General features: G+C 41.2%; 1 protein-coding gene across 1 annotated transcript in view; it reads right to left on the reverse strand.

The window, feature by feature from the left end:
• Window positions 1-25920, reverse strand: part of SNTB2 (syntrophin beta 2) — a 54439-nt gene that overhangs the window by 20533 nt on the left and 7986 nt on the right. Inside the window, exon 2 of the mRNA XM_029076139.1 lies at window positions 4159-4372. Within this exon, the coding sequence (XP_028931972.1) occupies window positions 4159-4372 (214 nt within the window). The remainder of the gene's footprint in view (window positions 1-4158; window positions 4373-25920) is intronic.

The following is a 25920-nucleotide window of genomic DNA, read 5'->3' on the forward strand; positions in this document are numbered from 1 at the left end:
GCCTCTGATTTGATCTGTTCCTCTAAAATACAATTCTTCTTTCACACCCCCATGAACAGTTTATTTTAGGTCTATGCTTAAAAGATGGCATAAATTGGTCAAATATGCCCAATGTTCCCTTCATTCAAATGGAATGATAACCCCCTTGCCAGGGCAATGTGACAATAATTTTGTATCAAGTTAAGACTGATTTCAGGGTTCCCGGGTTGCTCTGGATTATATGAATCTTTTTTGCCAGAGAAATGTCTGGTAGCCCCATTCCCTAATCCTGTGGTTAAACAGGCTTGCTGTTCATTTAGGCAGAAAGCAGAAAATATGGATGTTGGGGCCTCCTGCTCCTGATGCTGTGCTTCAACATTTTTGAGTGTGCAACCAGATGGAATGTGGAGAAATGAACTACCGGGAATAAGCCAGGGGCAGACCACAACGGTACAGGGGAAATTGGACATAAACTATAGCAGAAGGAGACAGCTCAGGATAGTAAACCTTAATTAGCCTTTGGGTAGAATCTGCCAAAATAAGGCTCTCTTCTTTCCTGCAGCACCACCAGTGAGATAGAAGCAGTGTGGCTTAGTGGAAAAAGCACGGACTTGGGAGTCACAGAACATGGGTTCTAATCCCGGCTCTACCACTTGTCTGCTGTGTGACCTTGGGAAGCCACTTAACTTCTCTGTGCCTCAGTCACCTCATCTGAAAAATGGGGATGAAGATTGGGAGCCCCATGTGGGACAACCTGATTACCTTGTATCTACCCCAGCGCTTAGAACAGTGCTTGGCATATAGTAAGCGCTTAACAAATACCATCAATATTATTATTATGATGATGAAATCTTTCAGGAGAACATAAGACTGTCACATCTGAATTGATTCCTCTCCTTCATTCCTCCTTCCTTGGGCCCTCCCCCTCCTTTATTTTTCCTTTCCTCTTTCTCCTGCTACCACCCCTTCTTTCCCAATTATTTCTGCTATTGCTTTCCTGGGATAACCTTAGAACTCTCCTTGTAAAATGCAACTTTTGCCGATTCCCAAAAGATGAATCGATGGGGAGGGCCCCTGAACCTGGTGTAGAATGAATCATCTGTTCCACAGGTAGCTGCAGGGATTAGTTTCTGACCTTTTAATATGATTTTAAATCACTAGGTAACTGTAGTGCCCACTGATGAGTGCAACCTAAAGGCAAGTTCCTTCTCACCGCATGCTGAAAGCTGCATGAGAACAGAGAATACAGTGTAATGTATGCGTGTTTTACATATGCAAAATGAATCTACTGACATATTCTATTTCTGCAACAGACTTTGGCATTTAGTTGCTACCAAATGAGGACTAAGGTGGAAAAGGCAGGGCTGATCGTGATGCAGATATACTGGCACTACCTCTGGATGATAACTTTTCAGAGAAAAGTTTATTCCTATCTGTTTCCCTTGCAGTTTGCGGCTGGCTGAACATTCTTCAAGTAAATGCTAAAAGGCCTATGGAAGTAAATTTTCTCCACTCCTCCTACTGACTTCTAAAGGTAGGAATCGATTCCTCTTCACAAATTTATTTATTGACTGGAAAATCTTTGCCTCTAATATGTCTCTTTTTGGACAGAGTTGAGACAACTGGATGCCAATGTCAAAGATCCAGGTTACTGATAACCAGAAAAATGGAGGAAGGGTAGCTGGGAAGCAGCCCTAGTAGTATATATTCAGAGAAAGGATTTTAACATAATAATAATTATGGTACTTGATAAGTACTTACTATGTGCCAGGCACTATATTAAGCGCTGGGGTAGATACAAGCAAATAGGGTTGGACACAGTCTCTGTCCCACATGGAGCTCCCAGTCTTAATCCCCATTTTACAGATGAGGGAACTGAGGCACAGGGAAGTGAAGTGACTTGCCCAAGGCCACACAGCAGACATGTGGCAGAGTTGGGATTAGAACCCATGACCTACTGATTCCCAGGCCCATGCCCTATCCATTACGCCATGCTGAACATCTCCTCCTTCTCCATTAAGAATAGTTCAAATGAAAATCTTGCTAATATATACACCTTGGAAGTCTGCCAACAACTGCTCAAACCCACAGGGGAGAAAGAAGGGGGCCACATTGTGAAGATCTTGGCTGCAGGCCAAACCACTGAGAATTTCCTGTGAATAGTAATTACAATTTGATTGGATGAAGCAAGTCATGGTCTAGATACAAAGGAGAAGATTAACTTCTAAATCTAGTCTATTTTAGAATCTGTATTTTCTTCTGTTTAGCAGAAGCTTGAACGTCGTTTATAAGATCAGTTAAGACCAAACACTGAGCACAAGCCTAATCTAGGAAGTTTATTCTTCTTTAACAGTTTGCATGTGGCTTAAAGCCAAAGTGATCTTCGACGCGGAAAACAATCCAGTGTGAAGATTATTCAGACATCCTGTACACACCCAAAGAAAACAGTGCTGCATTTTTAAACATGGAACACCTTGTTCTACCCCCAACACATGCTTAACCATTATATCGTACTCTCCCAAGTACTCAGAACAGTGCTCTGTACACAGTAAGTTTTCAGTAAATACGACTGATTGATTAGTCAGAGATTTAAGGTCTCAAGGCATGTAGAGAATCAGCATAGCCTAGTTGGAAAGAGCATAGGCCTAGGAGTCAGAGGACCTGGGTTCTAATCCCAGCTCCAGTGCTCTACCTACCAAGCCACACTGCCCTTTCCCAAGGCTCTTTTCTGATAAAGAGTACTTCCTCTCAAACAACAGCTCTTTCCTGCAAAGCGTAAAATTTTCAGTCATTACCTACTGAAATGAGCTTAAACAATTCGCTCACCAGAGATTCACAGTACTTGATTATGCTTAACTTAGTGGTGTGAGTAGGCTTTAGAGGAGAAGTTTAGATAGGAATGTGAACTGTGGATTATACTTTCTCTGCACTATAGGCAAACCTTCCTTCACCACAAATTGTGACCAGGCAGGAGCCACAGCAGAGAGGGGCAGGGCAGCTATGACTGATGTCTCCCATTGTAAGGACAGCTGAGCCACGATCCAATCACAGAGACTTCAGGTTCAAGAACCTGAGTGAAGAAATTGATTAGCGTGCTAGTGATTTATATAGAGAGCCACTTGCCCTCTCTTATCTCTGCCACTACCCTTCATATATCCGCCTGGCTCCTTTTTTATGGTACTTGTTAAGCGCTTATTATGTGTCAAGCACTGTTCTAAAGTGCTGGGGTAGATACAAGTGAATTCGGTTGGACACAGTCCCTGTCCCACATGGGGCTCATAGTTTAAGTAGGAGGGAGAACAGGAGACTGAGGCAAAGAGAAGCTAAGTGACTTGCCCAAGGTCACACAGCAAGCATTTGGCAGAGCTGGCATCAGAACCCAGGTCCTCCGACTCCCAGGACCATGCTGTTTCCACTGGGCCATGCTGTTTCCTTTCCTGTGACCCTCCGCAACAACAGCAGCCCTGAAATAATTTGGCAACACAAGGGCTTGACCTGAGAACATTTGCTAAAGCTAGGGCTTAACCTGAGAACACTGGCTAACTGATAGTTGCCAGCTGAAATGGTTGCTTTCTATTTTCTATTTCCCTTTCATGTTCCTCCTTTTGGTTCCTCCCCCTGGGTCCCTCCAGCTGTCACTTTCCCGCTATTTCTTACTGTTAAATATTGTAAAGACTTGTAATTTTCAAGAGGAACTCATAAATCGTAATAAAAATATTTCTAGATAAAACTGTATTTACATAATTTATCTTACCTCAGCTAAATTATAAAATCCTCATGGTAAGGCTATGTCAGAGAGGCTGTTTGAGGTCACAGACCTTCCTACTGCCTCTCAACCAACTCTAATCAGGTTGCAAGTAGATTTGGGTGGGGCAGAAACTGATGGCTAATGTGAGATCTAGATTTACACTACTCTTGGCCTTTTGGAAATAGAACTCAAGTTCTATACCCTTGGGCAAGTCCTTTCACCTTTCTGCATTAATGTAACCAGGTGTAGAAATTATTTTCACCTTCTGAAAGAATGTAAATGTACAAGTGCAAAGACCTATGACCTGTCTAATCTTTTTCACCATCACCTACCATCACGCAAGCATAAAATATTGCAAAATACAGAACATTATCTTAGTGACATTTATAAACCACGGCAAAAATGTGTTATTTTCAAAAGAGACAGCTTACCTGTTTTCCAGATCTGGCATGCTTAGGTTCCTGGCAGCAAAGCACATTTTTAGAGGGATGACTTTCTTATCCTTGATGCTGATTTGGTGTTTCGGAGAGCCGGAATCCTCACTGCCACTAAGGCTTGGTGACTGGGGGGAGGTCCCTTCCCATGGCAGATCTGATACTAATGATGGTTTCTTGATGTACGGTGTCACTTCCCTGATGAACTTCACTATGAACACAAGCAGAATAAAGGAAGTGATTACCGCTTGTGTTGCCTCAATAAACTTATAGCCAGAAAAGAATTCTACTTGAAGGATCAAAGAGCTAACAGAAAAGATGAATCAATGAACTGGGTGAAATACTAATCACTGTATAGATAGATCAAAGTTGTGTGTCATGTATACACATTTTCCTCCCTGGGAGAAGTATAATTAAGCCTCCTTTTGAGAGCTGTGCTAGGTGCATTTATTTCATGATTTAAGACCATGCCTAATTGTTTAGTCTATCTGGAATAATGAATGTCAAAAAAAAATGTACTCCTATAAGAAGAGATGTTCCCAGTGAAATCCTGTGACGTACTAGACTTCAAGAAGTAGGCAGGTTGCAGGAAATTTGTTTCCAATTGAATTAAAACTGTAAAAAACAGTTGATCTCAGTTGAGTCAATCACGTGTCATATCTCACCCTTCTGCTAAGCTCCATATATGCAGCATCATTTTCTATTCCAAACTCTGTCATCTATACCATACTGTATTAGAGGATTTGTGAAAACTGAATTTTTATCACCAATTTTTTTTTATAACAGTATGTGTTAAGTGCTCACTATGTGCCAGCCAAAGTCCTAAGTGCTGGGGCAAATACAAGTTAATCAGGTTGAACCCAGTCCCTGTCCCATATGGAGCTCACAGTCTTAGTCCCCATTTTACAGATGAGGTAACTGAGGCACAGAGAAGTGAAGCGGCTTGCCCAGGGTTACACAGCAGACTACTGATAGAGCAGAGATTGGAACCCAGGTCCTCTGACTCCCAGGCCCATGCTCTTTTCACTAGGCCACGCTGCTTCTCAGTACCCAATAACCTCCATCCTTCTTTTTGCTTGTGCCCACAATTTGCAAAATTACACTTTCAATAGGCTGTTGAAAGCCCGGTACTTTAAATTAGTGCATTTAGGAAAATCTTAAAAATGTGAAGTGAGTATCATAAGGGGTTGCTATTATCCAATTTAACAAATTCAAAAACAAGATCTGCTGAAAGTTAAATTATCCAGGAAAACTGTAGATGCTGATGCCAGCAATTTATGGAGATATTGGTAATGTGTGTCTAGATAAATCACACCTAACTGAGAGGAGAGAGTATGCCAAATGTTAACTACACCCTGTCCCTAAAGAGAATCTTTCATCTTGGGAAAATAAACCAGAATGTAATAACCATGCAAAATGTTCAGTTCAGAGTAAAGCCAGCTATGTCCCTTGAGCTGCTGACTCAGGAATTTCAATACATGCCTAAGCCTTGTGCTTTCAAGAGAGGATTAGATCACGCGGACTTTGGCAGTAACATCCTAGAGTTTCCAGTTACTGCCAATGGCATTTACATAATTTTTTTCAACATTTTTTTCAGCACAGTAAACAGCTTGCGGGAAATGGAGGAGGGGAAATAGACATTTCTAATGACTCCTTCTGTAACCACCACTAAATGCCATTAGGTTAAAGTATCTGATTTCTCTCAGGAGTAAATCCATTCAGTACACTTTTGAATTTACTCCTACAATGATAATGGAAAACTGATACTAAAAAATAATTAAAATGAAAACAAAACCAAAAAAAATCATCTTCAGTGGCCTCACTAGGAAACGGATTTGAAGACATAAGAATACAATGACTTTGTTAGCTTCCCAGTTAGCTGTGTGTCCAAAATTGGAGCACCTTAGTTGCTGGAGGAAAAGGCCCTTGGCAACTGATGGAGAAGGTCAACTCACCTCTTGCCTGACCCTACAGTCCCAACTGGCTTGGGAGAAGGTGTGGTCATTAAGACAGTCAGCTAAAGGTGATCCAGGATAAACTAGAGAATATGGAATGGGACAGAGGAGATTTTCCTCCCCTCCACCTTTGGAATGCTGTAAAGTTTGAGCAAAATCCAGAGCCCAAAGCCTCAACCTGACGACATCTATGACTTCCTGGAATCATCACAGCAAATAGTTACACTGCAGGAATGAAGGATTATTTATTAATTTTTAAATGGTATTTGTTAAATGCTTACTATGTGCCAGGCACTGTACTAAGCACTTGGGTAAGTACAAGAGAATCAAGTTGAACATGGTCCATGTCCTATGTGGGGCTCACAGTCTTAATCCCTGCTTTGCAGATGAGGTAATTAAGGCACAGATAAGTTAAGTGACTTGCCCAAGGTCACACAGCAGGCAAGTGGGGGAGTTGGGTTTAGAACCTAGGTCCTTCTGACTCACGAGTCTGTGTTCTTTCCACTAGGCCACACTGTTTCTCGAAGAGTTCAGGTCCCCAGCCTCTTTAATTCCACCAGGGCCAGCCCAGGAGAAAAAGTCTGGCTCCCGGCAGTCAGCAAATCAACAGGATTTCCTGGCTGCTTTCTGTATGCACGCATCTGTATTCCATGTCTGGGGATGCCCTGCCCTCAAGGAGCTTTTGATCTAACGGGGGTTACAGTCCCCGGCAAAAAATTACAGATTGGCCAAAGAAGGGAAAGGGTGTGTGTAAATGAGTGCGTATTTACGTAAGTGGGTATGTAGGCTCTGCCACTTGTCAGCTGTGTGACCGTGGGCAAGTCACTTAACTTCTCTGGGCCTCAGTTACCTCATCTGTAAAACGGGGATTAACTGTGAGCCTCACGCGGGACGACCAGATTACCCCGTATCTACCCCAGCGCTTAGAACAGTGCTCTGCACATAGTAAGCGCTTAACAAATACCAACATTATTAACATTATTTAGGCTAAATCCAAAAGTGCTACAGGCTGTATGCTCCCCCTTTAGAAGGTAGGCTCCTTGTGGGAAGGGAACCTATCAACTCTGTTGTATTGTACTCTCCCAAGTGTTTAGTACATTGCTCTGCACACAGTAAACACTCCACAAATAACTTTGACTGATTGACTATAGGAGGTTGTGAGTACACAAGGGGTGCCAAAGTGCTGACCCGGCAGTAGGGGGATAGTGTAAATAGGGGAGATGAGAAATTAACTGGGGAAGGCCTCCCAAAGTTAAGGTGATTCCACAAAGAGTGGGCCCTCTTTTCACTCCCTTCTCCATTAAAGGAAAAGGAAAATACATGTTAACATTGAATAATTGGTCAGGCAGTATATTGCTATAGGGAGATCTATAATACTGGGGTTGTGTTCCTGAGAAACCTCATGCTATGGAAAAATCATGTCATAGTAACCACTCATTCAATAGGAATTAATGGGCTAGGGGGTATATGGTTTGAAGATTCCTCCCTGGCTGATATTCAGTTTAAATTTTCATATAGTAGTAATAAAAACAAAGTATTTATTAAGCACTTACTATGTGCCAGGCACTGTTCTAAGTGCTGGGGTAGATATAAAGTAATCAGGTTGGACACAGTCTCTGTCTCACATGGGGCTCACAGTCTTAGTCCCCATTTTACAGATGAGGGAATTGAGGCACAGAGAAGTTAAGTGACTTGCCTAAAGTCATACAGTAGACAAGTGGCAGAGCCAGGATTAGAACCCCCGACCTTCTGACTCCCAGGCCCGACCTCTATCCACTACTCCATGCTGCTTCTCAATATGATTGTTACAGCCAGGCCTGTAGGGTTTGATTAGGGCACAACCAAGGGCTTGGCTCCCCCTAGGCTCCCTGGACCATATTTTCTGAACGGAGAACATCTACAAAGGAAAGTTTCTTTGATCAGACTCATCTTGGATAAAACAAGGACCCTTAGGTTGCTCCTCCTTTACTCTCCACTCTGAAATAGTTTCAATAAAATTCCTCAATCAGCTGCCACCAACGGGCAACTTAATGGATTTTAACCTCTAAAATGCACAGATGATTCTGGGGGATTGGCTACTGACCTGCACCTCTTAGAGTTTTTAAGCAGTTTGGAGAAGAGAGTCAAATGCCTCAGCTCCCTCCTCAGTGTAGTAGCATAGATTTCCCCAGAATTTTGTGAGGTCCCACTGACAGACAACACAGAACATCAATTTTTACATGTAAGAGACACTCAAACATTTATCTTATAGAAAGAACAAAAATGCTTAAAGTACCATATTTGGTTTCACTTAGCCGGGAGAGAGAAAATAAAACAAGAGAAATTAGGCAGAAGAGTCTTGAAAAATAAAATCCACTCTCACCACAGACTAACCCTCATCTGCTGCTTCATCTGGGTTACCCTCAAAGTTAACAACATGCATGTATTTTTTTGTCCAGTGGAGGTTCTTAAAGCAAAGTCTGGGTGACCACCAAGGTCACTACACACCCTTCAGTTTCAGCATATGCACAGCAGAGCGAGACAGAGGCCTCTCTGTCTCTGTCTCTGCCAAGAGAGAAATCTGTCTGCCTGCTGGCTTTAACCCTTTCTTCCTTCTCTCTTGAAAAATTCCTCCCTGGAACTGTCCCAGATCCAACTGATGTCATCACCAGTTGACCATGACCCTTCCAAGAGTAACTGTCAGGGCTGTGACCTCCAGTTGCAGATCTTTCAAAATAAAATAACTAGACCAAAAAGGAGAAGCTGCAAAAGACAGAACTAGGTTATTTTCAAATAGGTAATTATTTTAAAACCATTATTAAAGTAGATAAAGATCATTAGAGACCCTGAATAAAAAGAGAAGTGCTGCTTGTTCACGAATTTATCCAAACCTAAGACCTACTGCTATTTTTTGCCTGCATAACTTCCTGTGGTAAATTCCATGTGTTATTCACACAATGTGTGAAATGTTTCCTTTTGAAGTTACCACCTTCAAGCTTTAATGGGACGGTGACAGAGAGGAGGAGGAAAAGTCCAGCCTAACTCAGGCAAAGATTTGGTATCTGTGCTAGTATATGTGCACATATCTATATTATGTCTATCAATCAATCAACCATATTTACTGAGTGCTTACTGAGTGCAGAGGGCTCTACTAAGCACTTGGGAGAGTACAATAAAAACAGAGTTGGTAGACATTTCCTGCCCACAACAAGCTTAGAGCCTAGAGGGAATTCTGTCTACACACACCCACAACCAAAATATGGCAAAAATGAGAGGGTTATAACATTATTAATCACAATTCTTTTACTTTCTTTCAAACCCCACATTTGTCTTGCACACTCACCTTCCCATCGACCTCTGAAGACATGCTTATTAACTTCTACCACCATTAAATGCCTCATACTTCATCTGAACTCTGTCCATCCACAGACAAGACAGTGAGAAAGACCTTGCCCTAGTCTCATCACTAACTGAACTATGTAGTCTGATCATTTGGTGTAACCACAAAACTTTCTGCAACAGTATCTCAAAAAGCCACTACCTTCTTTCTATTTATAAATTCCAAGCCCATCGCATGGGGATGTGTTTAGTTCCTTTATACTTGACTGATCTACCATTTTTCACTGCATTTGTGGAAAGGGAACTCTCCTACAATTATCAAATGGGTCACAAATGTGACTCCTTGGATAGGATTTTAATGTTGTAAAGCATTAAAAAATGGTTACAGATTGGGTTTGTTGACTTTTACCCTCGTTTTTCATCTTATTTCAATTTGCACTATCATTAAGGCAGTTGAAAGGTTGGGAAAACATTCTTGAGTATTATAAAATAAATTTTCAGTGACCTGGCTACTAAGGACTAATGTTTCTCTTGAAATTTCTGAGATGTATCAGAACTAGTAATAAAATACAACTAGAACTTCCAGCAACAACGGACAAGAAAGGATTGGAAAAGAAATAAGCCTCGGTGATATGAGGTATCCCTAATTCTCCTATAACATGGAGGTTGTAATCTTGCAAAAGCTACAGGTAAAAGAAAGCTCCACTATGGTACCCATAACTTTCAATGTCATGTGTGTGCATACAAACTGTGTCTTCTCAAGCCTGTGGCGTGTTGTATTCAAGCAGGCTCATGTTGATGGATGAAAGTGCCTTAATTCCCTAATGACCCTCTAGCCAAAACATGTAGTGAAGACATGGGTTACTGCAGAATCCAGCGTACTTCTATTAGCATACTAATTACATATGGTGTATCTGCTTAGATCACATTCCAATTCTATCAGGAGATTAATTAAAAGGAACAAAAATCTAGACACCAGGAATCCAGAATTTAGTTGAAAGCATTATTCCCTGGGTATATGCAAAAAAAAAAGCCATAAGAAAGACTAAGGGGCTTCCCCACTTGCACTCCAGGGCAGGGGCAGAACCTACCTTTAATTAGTCAGACTTCATTCTAAGTAGGGCTGCCTTTCAGCTATTTGACTGCCAAATCTTTGGGCATAACATGTAGCATGGCCTTAATCCCACCTTTAGAGAATCAATATGTCATGCTTCTTGGATCGTGACCCTCTTTGGCCAAAAATATGAATGCTCAAAACCCCCTGGAAATAAGGAAAGAGTCTGATGTAGGTAGGAGAACAGTAACAAGGGGGCTTTGGAGGCCACAGAGGTGAGGGAGAGATAGGTGTTCTGGCTCCATTTTGCTTTCTCCTGTCCCTACTCCAAATGGCAGGCTGAGATGGAGTTGCATTGGGGTGCATGGGATGACAATGGAGAGTCAGGGGACACATGCAAGATTGGGAAGGATTGCTGATCAGGTGGTGAGGATGGCAGGAAGAAAAACTGGGGCCTCGCAACAGACTACCGAGTTTCAAGAAGCTCTTCTTCTGCCTCTGTCTTTTTTGGTTTCCTTCCTCTACCACGAATGAACAAGTGGAGGCTAGTTTTTCTATTGTTGAGCAACTGGTTGAGATTTACTGTCACCCCAACAGATCCAATTTAATTGCTGTTGTTATGGCAAGGGCATATTATTAGAGTTGGATAGATGGCAGTCTATTATTAACGTGACCAGATAGCCCATACTACATTTAGTCTTTATCACAACAACCTGCATACCACCAGCCCACGCAGGAATGTGTCCGTTTGCTGGTATACTGTACTCTCCCAAGCGTATAGTACAGTGCTTTGCACACAGTAAGCGCTCAATAAATACGACTGAATGAATGAAAAGCTGCCATCACTGGCATAATGTGCTCCCTGTTTCTGTCTCTGCTAACTTTCAAAAGTTACAGGTAAGGTGGCTGTGGTATAATTAGTATTATTATTATTTTTTATAGCATTTGCCTAAGCGCTTACTATGTGCTGGTCATTGTACTAAGCGCTGGGGTAGACACAAGCTAATCAGGTTGGACGCAGTCCACGTCCCATGTGGGACTCACAGTCTTTATCCCCATTTTACAGATGAGGTAACAAAGGCCCAGAGTAGAGAAGTGACTTGCCCAAGGTCACACAGCAGATATATGGCAGAGCTGGGTTTAGAACTCAGGTCCTTCTGACTCCCAGGCCTGTGCTCTATTCACTAAGCCACGTTGCTTTGTTAAGTGGATATTATGTGTTCTGAGCACTGGAGTAGATATAAATTAATCGGATTGGACATAGACCTTGTCTCTCATGAGGCTGACAGTCTAAGTAGGAGGGGGAATGGGTACTGAATCCCCATTTTACAGCTGAGGTAACTGAGGCACAGAGAAGTTAAATGACTTGCCCAAGGTCACACAGCAAGCAACTGATGGAGCTGGGATTAAACTCCAGGTCCTCTGACTCCCGGGCCCATGCTCTTTCCATTAGGCTAAGGGAGCAAGCTGTGATAGTGGCAAGAACTATATTAGTTGCCGAATCTCTGGTCTAAAATCTTATCTGCTTCAATCTGTCCCATTCCGAAGACAGTAAATTTCTGTAAGGGAATTTTCAAAAAGCTTCTCAAATCATATCTCCAGGAGGCTTAATGGCTCATCCTCCCGACAGCTCCACTTCAGCATCACCTAAAACCTTATGCACATATCTTTATACTCTATTGCTGCCTCCCACCTGTAATTTATTTAGTGTCTGTCTTCACTGCTAAGCTGCAAATTCCTTGAGGGCACCGATCATGTCTAATAATTCTACTGGATTGTTCCAAGTGCTTAATTCGGTACTCTGTACCCAACAGGCACATAATAGAGCCTCTTCATTGAGGTGTGTTCAGCACTGCCTGTGGGCATAGTTGAGCACGGACACACAGGAGGGGGAGGAAAGGGGAAGAGGGAGGTAGGTAGGTTATTGCCTCTGCCTCTATACCTGTGTTTCTTTTTGTCTTCCTCGATTTCCTTGCTTGCTTCAACTCTTTTCAATGCTTAAACCATGGGCCATCCCTGTATCACTATGAGCTCCAGAAAATATGGTCACTCTATTACCTTACCATTTTTCTGTAAGGACCTGGATGGTCTCAAAAAGAGCACTTAGCTATGAAATTTGCTCCATCTCCAAAAAGCAGTCTATCAGCTCACAGGCCCAGTGATAGATATCATAACTCAGCCAATTCCCTGTCCATGCACTCCTTCCATTTTCCCTCTATCTCTTGGATGAAATTATTAGAAACATTTGAAGCCAGGGTCCCCACAATGCCACGGTCCAGGTCACTACAGATTATTTTACAATTACTTCACAACTAGGATATGTCTTTATTCAATATTGATGAACACCATTTCAGTAAAAATACCTGCAGTCATAATTTTAAACCCACTCTATTAAAACGGATGGTTTTTCCTTGCCAATTTTCATGCTGAAGGCTGTTGGCAGCTTACAAAACCACAGACTTTATGTAAGAATTATATGTGTGCTTTAATTTAAGAAGCTGACATCGAGATTCTCCTATTTATAAACACCCCAAATTTCAAAATTAGTCATTCTACATAAAATCTATTGTCACCAATAAAATTTTTAAGACTGTACTTAAATGCATCTGAAAAGTGATTTACCAATGTACTGGGAAAAAATGAAGAAACTAATTGTTAAAATTAGATTATTTTGCATAAAGCTAGGGGAATACCTTATTTCCTTTCACTAAACCAATTTATATGCTACCAGATAATCAATTCTAGGAGTAACACTGGCCAAAGGGGATTTTTCTCTCCATTAAAAAACAAAAAAAACCCACAAAGTCACAAAACTCAACTGTTCAACGGTACACCAAACATACAGATCTACAAATTTGGCAGTCTGTGGGATGTGTTCTGGAAAAGTTTGGTGAACTGAATGGTTTATTTTAGATGAATAATAAATCAAGATATATAACTATAGAAGGAAAAACACTATTAACACAGCACAATAGTTAAGTTCAAGGGGCCGGCAGCCACACCATCCTGAACACTGAGAGTTGGAGTCATCACTGGAGTACGAAAAGGCTTTCCAAGTTTCCATATCTTTTAAACACATTTTTTTAAGTCAGAAGAAATACTTTTTGCAGCTGCCAAGTTTTTGTTGTCTTTAGAGATTTTCTGACCAAGATGGCAGGCCTGCAGATGTTTCACTAAGTTCAGGAGTGGGAGGGAAGACAAATGTCTGTCCACATTCATTCTGCCTTCCATTCTCTAAAAACACACAACTGAGGAGTCTAGCTGAAGTAAACCCTAAGAATCAAGAGCATAAATAACAGAAATGGAACTAACCAAATAGTCCTAGCATGGGGATCTAACCATGTAATACCCATTCACAGCCCCATGTGCACAAGAGGACTATTTTTACTTCGGCTTTTCTCCTCATTAAACAAATATAATTTGTTTTCCTGCAAGATGCACTGCAGGGAAATTCTTAATTCACGTTTTTTCCATATTTCATGTCAAGAACTATTTGGTTCACATTCCATGGTAAGAGAGGTTAGGAAATAACCACAAACCTCCCACGCTAGAGATGTTAAATGTGGTGCCATGAAAAACTGTCAATAAAGGGCTGACTTCCTTTCAGGGATCACAAGTGAAGATCTCCTTTCTTTTAAACACAAACAAGTGCCCTCTATTGCCCATCCCACCTGCATCCTCAATCAATGTTACAGACTATGAAATCAGTATTGTAAATACTACCGCCCAAGGTCTGAATGCTGATAACCCAAGTTGCTTTTACCTTTTACCTTTCATCATCAACAGAAATTACTTTGGGCAGAGCACTAGGTGCTTGGAAAATAAAAGGAGCAAAAGATGTGATCTTTGCCCTCAAGAAGCTTGCGCTCTAATTTCATTTTTTCAAGTTTAAAAAACTTAAATATTCATTCCGTAATAGTGATAAAGTGAAATTTTACAGGACTATAACCTGTCAAAGGAAAAACTGCCTCCGACCTGCTTATCTTGTATCTACCCCTAGCATTTAGTACAGTGCCTGGCATATTAGTAAGTGCTTAACAAATACCATTTAAAAAAAAAACTTGAGGAAAAACGTAATAAATGATGTGGAAAATTCTGAGGCCAATCTTCAAGCATAGTAGCTACATATGGTTACAGGTAGTTAAACGCTGTCTTTCCTCCAGACTTTCCCATTACCATACCATAGAAAACACCGCCATTCTCCCTGTCTCACAAGTCTGTAACCTTGACATTATCCTTTCATTAATTTCATTCGTTTAGTTGTATTTACTGAGCACTTACTGTGTGCAGAGTACAACTGGAAAGTATAATTCAGCAACAGATACAGACAATCCTACCCAACAACGGGCTCACAGTCTAGAAAGGACTGGGTAGCTTCAATTCATTTCTCTCATTCAACCCAGTCTGTCACCACATCCTATCAGTTCTACCTTCTCAACAACTCTAGAGTCTGAGCCCCACATGGGACATGGATTGGGTCTAACCTGATTAGCGTGTATCTACCCCAGCACTTAGTATGGTTCCTGGCACACAGTAAGCTCTTAACTAATACCAATTTAAAAACAAAACAAAACAAAAAAAATCTGATATTCTCCCCTCCCTGAGCTTCCCAGCCCTTATCCATATCCATCAGTACTTTAACGTACGCTCCTTGTGGGTAGGGCTCGATTATTCCAACTCCTTTGGTACTGAACTCTCCCAAGCACTTCATAAAGTGCTCTGCACAAGGTAAACACTCAATAAATATAAGACTGACTTGACAGATTGCCTTTGTCAAGTCCACCATGACAACTGCCAGGGGGGCCAGTCCAGGTTTTCAAAATGTGAGGTATGAATACTGCATTACCCTTCTTGGTCATCAGCTACTATTGTTGATAGAGCCAAAATGACTATATGTCAGCATCCTCTCCAAAGCCCAACGTATTTCTGGCCAGGATATTATGGCTTGGCTCAGAAAACAGCAAGAGAAGCCTGGAAATAAACCTTGATGAGAGACATGGACACTTCTGGGGAGGGAGAAAAGATAAATAAATGGTCAGGGTTGGCAGACGGTGTGAGTGCCAGAGCTCTGCAGGGCTGCCAAGTAGAGAGATCTTGGAGCTGTGAGGGAAAAAAGGAGACGGAAGATGTAATCAATTACAGGGTGGTAAATGGGGCTACAAGAGGAATAAGGATGGCAAAGAGGGAAGGTGTAGTAGGTGGAGGCAAGATAGAAAACTTTTTTAGAATACAGATGTAAAAATCTCTGCAAGAGTAAGTTACAATATGAATGGCTTTATTTGGGGTCAAAGCAATCAATCAACAGTAAAAGAGTGCTTACTCTGTGCAGAACATTGTACTATGTGTTTATGAAGGCACTTTTTGAGGCAATTTGAATAATTTAACAGAAAGACCAGGAGGTTATTCAAGAACAAATTTGGTTGTAGGCAACCTAGATTGTAAGCTCACTGTGGGCAGAGAACTTGTCTGCCATACTGTACTCTCCCAAGTGCTTAGTACAGTGCTCTGCACACAGTAGGTGCTCAATAAATACGACAGACCGACTGACTGACCGGACCTGATCTTTTCTAATTCTAACACTGACACCCTGACGTAAATGACTTAAGAAATGACCTATTATCACTGAATTTTTTCTCCTGGGCAAAATGATAACTATTTCATTCGGCATTAAATCATGCTTGTTAAATGTTCCGAGATTGTCTGGTAGATGGGAATGGGAAAAATCAAAGTATCATGGTTTATTACAGTCCATGAGCCAAAGCTTCTCCCTTGGAGAGGCATTAGCTATGAATTATCTTGCCTGTGAATACTCTCCATTTCAGCAACTTCAAGCTGAAATTCTACAACCTCCAGGCCCCAACTTCTGACTCCTGACTGCCCCAACTTCTGACTCTTGACTGATTTCCCTTAGATCCCTAGTCACTAGTCAGAGTTCATGGCACCTCACCCATTTAGCCACTCGTAGCAGAAACACCTTTCTGCTCCATGATTCATAGGATTCAGATTTTTATTTTCAGGATCCTAATGCCCATGCATTTTAATTGCTTCAGAACAATAATAAGAGTACAATTACTGGGTTCTTTGGCATTTTGAAAAATGAAAGTTTAAACTACAGTGATTACCAACATGACCTTAAAAAAAGAAAAAAATAAAACTTTCCTCAACAACGTTTTCCAGTTTCCTGAGAAACTGAGCTTGTCTTTTTCATTAAAGGAGGAAATCAATTTCGTTGTAAAGGCTAAGTTCAATCATTTTCAACAAGAAGCAGGCATACTTTCCTAGTAACTGATATTTTAATGCACAGTGTGAAGCTTCAAAGTAGTGATGCTTTAGGAACGCTTTTTTTTTGGTTGTTTTTTTTTTATTTTGAAGGACAGTCTAGTCTCTAACAAACTGAGTTGTTGAAATTCTCTCTGTCCTGGTTATCAATGAGAAAATTAGGAAATAACAATAATATATTTGTCAACTTAACAAGGTATTTTTCTTTAAAACCTTAACTTGGTAGGCTGAGAGGAGGAAATGGGGGGAGGAGAGCCTCAAGTTTCCTGTTACACTAGCCCCTGGCCAGCTGAGAGTCTGGAGAGAATCCAACCCCTGGCTGAGATGAAGCTCATCCCAAATTCTATAAAGATCCTGTCCAATGTGTTACTGCTTAAACAAGTAGTGAAAATATCCATAAAAGTTCATCCACTGATCTAGCCTCCATATGTAGAGTTACTTCCCCTAGAATGCAAGGATTAGGTTCTTAAAGAACCTCATGCTATTATTATATTTGTTAAGCATTCATTCAGTCTTATTTATTGAGCTCTTAATGTGTGCAGAGCACTGTACTAAGTGCTTGTACAATTCAGCAACAAATAGAGACAATCCCTGCCTACAACAGGCTCCCGGTCTAGAAAGGGGGAGATACGCATCAAAACAAGTAAACAGGCATCAATAGGTAAACAGACTAAGCACTGGGGATGATACAAGTTAATCAGGTCGGACCCAGTCCCCGTCCCAAGTGGGGCTCACAGTCTAAATAGTGTGGACCGAATCCCCAGTTTACAGATGAGGAAACTGGGGTACAGAGAAATTTACTGGCAGAACTGGGATTATAATCCAGGTGCTCTGACACCCCAGCCCATATAGTATGCACTAATGTGGCAAATGTGGGTAAAACTCTTTCCTCAGACATCACACCGTGTACTGGCCGGATGGACATGTATTGTTTGAAGGACCTTCCCTACATGTGTTGTTTGAAGAACCTCCCCTAATTTCCCTAAGAGTGTTCGATCCAAAATATGAAGGGAAAAGATGTATGAGGACTAAAAAGTACCAAAAATTTACCATCCCTTTTTCTGCAGCTGATATCCTCATCAGAATATACAAGTAGTAATTTAATGAAATTAGCATTCTTATTTCATGCTAGATGAAAAATAGTTACTTTACATGAAGGGAGAGATAGACAATTAAAACAAGGCTGTGATGTACGCAAATATTTACTTCTGCAAGGCTAATATTTAAGTAGCTTTAGTTTTTTATAAACACATTAAAAACTACCTATATATTAGTCCAATTTTTAATTTTTTTGGTTTGAAAGGAAAACAGATTCGCAGCTGAGAGTTGTTCTGCCACTTGCAGTATTCCCATTTTTACTCCCTTTGTAAAACGTTAGATTCTTGTCTTCAGTCTTCTTTGGCCCCATTCACTGAATCATGAGCAAAATAGTCTATGTAAACACAGTGGATTCCTGTATTAAAATACAACAAAAAACCGAGGCAAATATAAAAGAATACATCCAAACTCCTCAACTACACATTTCAAGAAGATTTTAAGTAACATGACAGGGCACTATAACTCTAGGATAACAGAATGGTTGCCCTTGCTATTCGTAATCGAACTGAAGTTAATATTAGCTTCCTGCATTTGGTAAGCATGCTTATCCTGAGATTACATTCATCTATCTGCTCTTCAAATCCTCCTTTTCCTCCTTGGGAGAGCATGGGGGAGGAGAAACTGACAATGTTTGGACAGTTTGTCACACATTGTATGGGGAATTGGTGAAGAGGAAGAAGAAAACTATATTAACACAACCAAAGAAAGGCATTGAAATAAATCACCGTTTCTAAAGATTACTATGACCACTGACTTCTTTGGTGTGCCTGCGTCCCAATATATTTTAAGCAAACAATATTGGGTTTATGTATTCACTTTCCATCACCAAATCATAAACTAGACTACACTACTGAATTTGCTTCCAACCCAAGTTAACCAATTTATTTGTACCTCCCCCAGTACTTAGTAGAGTGACTGGCACATAGTAAGCACTTCAACAAACAAATACCATAAGGTAAAGACACCATCTGCAAGCCAATCAGGTTGGACACAGCCCCTGCTCAAATGGGGCTCACAGTCGTAAGAGCCACTTTACAGATGAGGTAACTGAAGCACAAAGAACATAAGTGATTTGCCCAAGGTCACACAGCAGACAAGTGGCAGAGTGAGGATTAGAAGCCAGGTCCTTCTGATTCCCAGGCCCATGCTCTATCCACTGGGCCACACTGCTTCTCTAGGCCACAATGCATTGGTTTGTAAACTGGGGAGCTAGAGTTAAGGTAATAACTAAAAGCTATTGCTCCATTTGAATTGTTAGAGAATTACACAGCAAGAGGACTTGGTTCAAAATACCCTCTAATGAAGATGAAAGTTTTGCAAGGTACACTCTTCATTCCCTGCTCCACTCCTCTCTGACATCTCCAGTAAGCTTTAATGCACAGATGATCACAGGGAAACCTTTCAGGAGGAGGTAGGAGTAAAACGGATGAAGCGAGCATGAAATATTAAACGTGGCAGCTATAACGGCATGGAAATTTTTCCACTCCCCAGCTGGATGACTAGCAGTCTGTGTAAAGCCCTCCAAACTATTTAAATGGTAAGCACTATAGCAATTAGAAAACTCTTGTCAAAGCAGATCAGCGCTCAACTCCTTCTTCAAAGACACATAATAATTATTATTATTGGGGCATTTGTTAAGCACCAGGTGTCAAGGAGGGCACTAAATGCTGGGGCAGATACGATATAAGCAGATCAGATGCAGTCTCTCTCCCACGTGGGGCTTACCACTTAAGGAGAGAGGAGGCAGTTTACTCCACTTTTACAAAAGGGGAAACTGAGGCACAGAGCAGTTAAGGTGATTTGCCCGAACTCAATCCTTCAGCAAGTTTGAAATAGCTCAGTAAGCTATAAATCTTCATTACCCTATGGATCCACCGGAATTCAGAAGACAACCGCTCAGCATCCAAATCCAGGAGGTTAGAATGCGACGGCCAGTTTTTCTTGCCTCTCTTTGTGATACATAGCATTGTACTAGAGATGCAGGTTACCGTTCTGGCCCTCGAGAAGTTGAGAATAAGCAGAGGAGGAAGAATAAGGAGGAAGTCCACCTAAATATGTATACGAAAATATAGGGTACAGAAATTCCAAGCAGGAATCGAAGGGGAAAAGGGACAGGGACTGGGTCGGTAAATTGGGGAATGGGATTAATCAGAGAGAGTTTGTTGGAGAGTTGGACCTACAACTATGCTTTAAAAGAGGAATGTGCAGTGGTGAATTGGAGGATATCCCGATGCACGAGGAGGAGCTTGGGCCAAGACATGGAAGTGGAAGCAGGAGGATCAAGTGCTACAAGGTGGTGAGCGTGTTAGAACAGAGAGGAGCATGGTTTGCGGTGCTTATGACATTATTAAGTGCTTATTTAATTAGCCCCTGAGGGGAAAAAAGGAGTAAAGGGATAAGTAGCAGCTGTGAACTCATGTCCACTAATTTTAGTTCAGCAATGGCTGAAATCATTACCAAAAGCCAAGGTGTGGATGAAATGAGTTTATGAGCTCAGATTCGTTTTTGGTACATTTATTACAACATCAAGACCAGGGAGATTTATGCCATTATCATCAGGTTCAGCTGCAAAGCCAAGTGGAGTCCAAAACGGGGCCCTAAGGACCCAGAATCAAAACAGTCAATGGGTTATGCAGGGCCCCTCCAAAGTCCAGCAGGGTTTGGGCAGGCTGAGGACGTGCAGGTAACCATGGTATCTGGGAGACTGCTTATATGTACAAGAAGTCTATCAAAATCACATAATGTGTAGTCCTTCACTCCCTCACTCACTCCCTCACTGCATACACCCTGGAAATGTGGCCCAGATCTCCTTTCAGGTCTGATAGGCCTATGTCAAAATCAAATACCTAGGGATTAGGTTCACTTGGGAAGCAGCGTGGCTCAGTGGAAAGAGCCTGGGCTTCAGAGTCAGAGGTCATGGGTTCGACTCCCACCTCTGCCACTTGTCAGCTGTGTGACTGTGAACAAGTCACTTAACTTCTCTGTGCCTCAGTGACCTCATCTGTAAAATGGAGATTAACTGTGAGCCTTATGTGGGACAACCTGATTACCCTGCATCTCCCCCAGCGCTTAGAACAGTGCTCTGCACATAGTAAGCACTTAATAAATACCAACATTATCTATCAATCAAAACCAGGACTCATCAGAAAAATCCTCCTTCCATCTCTTTAAAGCCTTCTATGAGGCAGCCTAGAAATTTTATAGTGCAAAAAGTTCCACAGCACTGTTCACTGCACACTTTAACAGGAACTATAACAAAATTGCTTTATACTTGTGTAAGTAAAACTTTTGTTATAGAAAGAGGTGACTCTTCCTCAAAAAACACTCACTATAATGAGTGCTCAGAATAACCAAATACGTTACCAAGCCTCTGAAGAACACACCTAGCTTGACGGAGCCTTGGTTTCCCTTATGTAAAATGAGTAGGTGCTCAGCAAATGCTCTTGATAATGATAGAGTCTCATTAGAAGCTAGACTCCTTTGACACTAAGATGTCACCTGAAACATCCTTGAACTGAACTCTCCTCGACATCCAGAGGGCTTAGTACATGAAAATTATCACTGTATTTCTCATTTTGAGATTAGGTGGCATGCCCAAGTACAAAGCCAAGAATTAAAACTGATTCACTTGCTTTAATCATTAAGCCTTCTTCCTTCCTTTACTTCTGATTAACAGTAATTTTATAAATCCCAATTCATATTCAGTGCAGATCCTAGGATTTTCAGAGAATTTCAAAGAGAGTTGATTTTGCAGTGAAAGTCACCACAAAGAACTGATTTTTGCTCCAGCAAAAAATCCTCAACTAAATAAGATACAATGGACCTTTTGACCTCTTGGGCCTATAGAGGCACAAACAAGAGTATAATTTAGTCCCTTTCAAAGGACTAGCCCTATAATAATAATAATTATTATTATAGTATTTGTTAAATGCTTACTATGTGCCAGGCACTATCAGTAAGAGAAGTATTTCTATCCCTTTGGCCCTAGTTCTCACTGGCTAACTAGGGAACAAAATCTCTCAAATAAAGGCAGCAAGCAGAAGGCTAGAGCCATACACAAAAGCACTGTTTTCTTCATTTACAATCCTTATTCTCAGAAAGATGGAGCCGGTTGAGTCAGAGCTACCACAAGGCTGCCACCATTATCTGGCCAGAAGCAGCAACTCTCTCGCCTCTCATCCACCGCAGCTCTCGTTGTTCTCCTCAAGATGATGCATGACTGACTGACTGACTAACTGTATGAAAGGGAGTTCCCTGCACAGCCAGAAACACACAGTTTCAGATGCACTCAAAACTTCTATCATCTTCGGTTCCAAAATGGATTTGTCATGCCACAGCGATGGCAGGGCCCCTGCCCCCACAGCTGAGAACTTGTGGTTGCCTTCTGAGTCGCAAGTGGAGGGAAGACCTATCTTGAAGCTTTTCAGGTGATGGGATGGAACCGGAAATCGTCTGAGCGTCCCCCTCATTATGGCATACCCAATCACTTGGGAACAGGGCAATTTGAAATCAGGGAGAGGGCACACTGAGAGAAATATAGGCACCTAAGGACAAACGGTCTGCAGTACCACAGAGTCAGAGAGCCTGTTTCCGCATCTCCAGAACGCTCTATTTTCTACCAAATCCACAGCAGTTATTTTATATGTGTGGGAATAATGAGCTCTAAATTATGATTAACAACTTTCATCTTTCCTCACCACTCCCACTGACAGTGTCTTGCTCACGTATTTTACAATTCTCTATGTTTACTCACAAGAGATGAGATCAGTCAACGCACCTCGGAGAACAGTTCCTCAACTGAATCTAAGGGTTAATGGAGAGAGTGTATTTTGCACCAAGGGTCTCTAGATTTTCCCGTTTTTTCCCTTGTCCGAAAGAGCTCCGGATAATGGGCCTGACCTAAAACTTCTCTTTAAAAATCTAGACTGATAAGGTTTTCACACTACTCTTTATTTTATTTTTAAATCTGATTATTGCTGCCACCTGTTCTACACATTTGATTAATGACACTTTATTTTACCTCTGGCTTACAGTTTTACCAATTTAATGCATTAAACCTCTGGAAACTCAGCCTTGTCACCCCTAAAAAGAGAGGAGAAAAAAAACTTTCTAGCTGGGCAAAGTCTGTTGAAAGGTGAAAATTGAATTCAAATTTCTCCCCCATTAAAGCTGCAAGTGGTACACACCCTCCGGAATTGAGGAGAGAATGCTGCATAGGTCGAAACTGTGGGGCTTTGACACAAACCAAATCTGATGGCTGGGGCCCGCACTCACTCCACCCCCTAATCTCTCTTTCGGCCACGCCAGTCTAATTTCTGCGGTAGGGAATGGATGGAAGAAGTGTATAGTGGCAACCTCATTTAAACCCAACAGTCTGTCTAATGTGCATCACTTATTAAATGCACGATTTCTCTTCAGGCACGTGGTAGCTACTGCGCATGGGCAAGCCCCAGAATTTCCAGCAATTTATCGAAAGAGGCCTAACAAAGGAAGGCAGTGAGTCACCCTAACCAAACCCAAGCCTAGTCAAGCCCGGGTTGCCCAGTCACAGTCTAGTCTGAGTCAGAGCCCCCAGACCTACTCAGTCAGAGGCTGAAAACCAGGCCAGGCCCGGGCAGGGCTCTACCATAGCAGAATTACCAGGAATGTGCTGCCACTGTACCACGTACCACCTCCAAACAACATGTAGACATGCTGTATGTTGCATCATTTCAACACAGCGCTTAATACACAGTAAGCACTTAATAAACATGACCGAATAAATCATTTCACGCAGTTGCCAGAAGGTTGAGTAGTACAATCCTATACCCCCACCACTCCAAGGTAAGGCGTTGTTGTCTTCTGCAGATTTAAATATAGCATTCTTTTCCATGACTATATAGATGGTTTATTTTAGGCTATGTGTATTTTATAGTCTTTATCGGGCGGGCTGTCATTTTTAGATATCAACTGTTTGAAAGCCACCTTCAAACTACATGAAATCTGTGCAGTAAAAAAAAAAAAAAAATAGTGTGAGTTTTTGGAAAGCACACTACAGAAAAAAGTATTCTAGCTTTAAAAGGAGACACTAACTATAGTATACCCACTAAGCCTACATTTAAAATTAAATTTCTGTTCATAATGTGCTCGGTCTCCAAATCAGAAATTCTATCTTTTTAATTGGCATTAATACAGAGAAACTAGGAAATGTCCTACTGTGTCTGTCCAGCTCATTATTCTGTCTGACACATAACAATAATAATAATAATAATCATGGTATTTGTTAAGTGCTTACTATGTTCCAAGCACTGCACTTAAGCGCTGGGGTAGATACAAGATAATCGGGTTGGACTCAATCCCTGCCCCACATGGGGTTCCAAGTCTTAATCCCCATTTTACTGATGAGGGAACTGAGGCATGGGGAAGTTAAGTGACTTGCCCAGGGTCTCTCAGCAGACAAGTGGTGGAGCCAGGATTAGGACCCAGGTCCTTCTGACTCCCAGGCCCGTGTTCTATCCATTAGGCTACATACAGGCCGTGCAACACAACTGGAGAAATCCTGTACCTAGTTGTTTTCCTTATAACTCTCCTCATGGTTTAGGATGTACTTTCCAACAAATGTTTCCTTTAATAACTAGGCAATGGATAGTTTGAATGTTTATAAAAACTGGGATGGAATTATCAAGGACTTTCTTAGAGTTTTCAAGTAAAAATTTGGTTTCATTTTCCAAAATTGGGGGTTTTATTATTTTTAACACACACACACACAAAACCACACCTCCGGAGCATATGTTTCTTTAGTAATACCACTTGCTTCAGATGTTTGCAAATGAAAGAATTAATCAACAGTATTTACAGAGTGCCTGTGTGCAGTCACTTAAGTGCCTGGGAAAGGACGATGCAAATTAATAGACATGATCCCTGTCCTCGAAGAGTTGCCTATCTAGCTGGCAGGGGAGACAAATACTAAATTACAGCTATGAGGACGTAAAAGAGTGTAAAGAGAAGCACAAAAGTACTCCAGGCCTTAGGCAGTATAGAAGTAAAGGGGCAGTAGCGGGGGATAAAAAGTGGGGAGACTAGAAATTAATGGGTAATTTCTTTCTGTTGGAAGAGAAATAAATGGTCCAACGTTCAACATCTCCTGGGAAAAAAGTATTTATGATGTACACAGTCATTTCTTCCATAACACATGTTTTCACTATGCATTTTGGATAGAACACTGTTGGAGAACTACAGAACATTCTTCTAAAAACATCCGTCCATCTGGGTAGATCTGAATAGATGAAATTTGGCAGAAATGGTTCTGAGTCTGCCCACGACTCTGGTCAGGGTATATCATAACACAAAATTGTCCTGAATATGATTGTAGGAAGATCAAGATTGCAACCCTCCCATTATTAGAGAACTGCCTGCATTTTTAAATGAACGAAACTTCCAAATGACCCTTCCCAAAGAACATGTAAATTATATTGACAATAGGAGAGATTCTGACAATTCATCTCACAGGTATGCTTGTTCTTTGTTAATCCCGGTTAAATTAAGACAGCTTTGTAAATCAACTTTTATGCATTTTGGCAGTGAAAATGCTTAGAGAATTTTAGCAAAATTGATTATTGGGTTTAATGTTAATCCAAAAAAAGGAACGTTTGAGAATAGAAATTGGGTTAAATTGGGTCGAAGTCTAAAACTCAATTCCCTACTGACTCATGATGGATTTAACTCTTCACTTTTAATAATAATAATAATAATAATAATATTGATTCAGCATTTCCTTTGTGCTAAAAACTGTATTAAGTGCTGAAGAAAACACAGTATCAGACAGTCCCACATGGGCTCTTGGGCTAAAGAAAGGTAGAACAGATTTTTAATCCCTATTTACAGATGAGGAAACTGAGGCCTAGAGAAGTTAAGTCATTTGCCCGATGTTTTCCAACAGGCAAATGGTGGAACCGGAATTAAAATCCAGGTCTCTTGATTCCCAGTCCTGTGTTCCTTACACTAGGCATGCCGGCTTCTCTAAACTAACTTCTTTCTCAATCCATTACGAACTGCTCATTGTGAATTCATTCAAAC

Source organism: Ornithorhynchus anatinus, chromosome 11, assembly GCF_004115215.2.
Source record: "Ornithorhynchus anatinus isolate Pmale09 chromosome 11, mOrnAna1.pri.v4, whole genome shotgun sequence".
NCBI classification, from domain to species: domain Eukaryota; kingdom Metazoa; phylum Chordata; class Mammalia; order Monotremata; family Ornithorhynchidae; genus Ornithorhynchus; species Ornithorhynchus anatinus.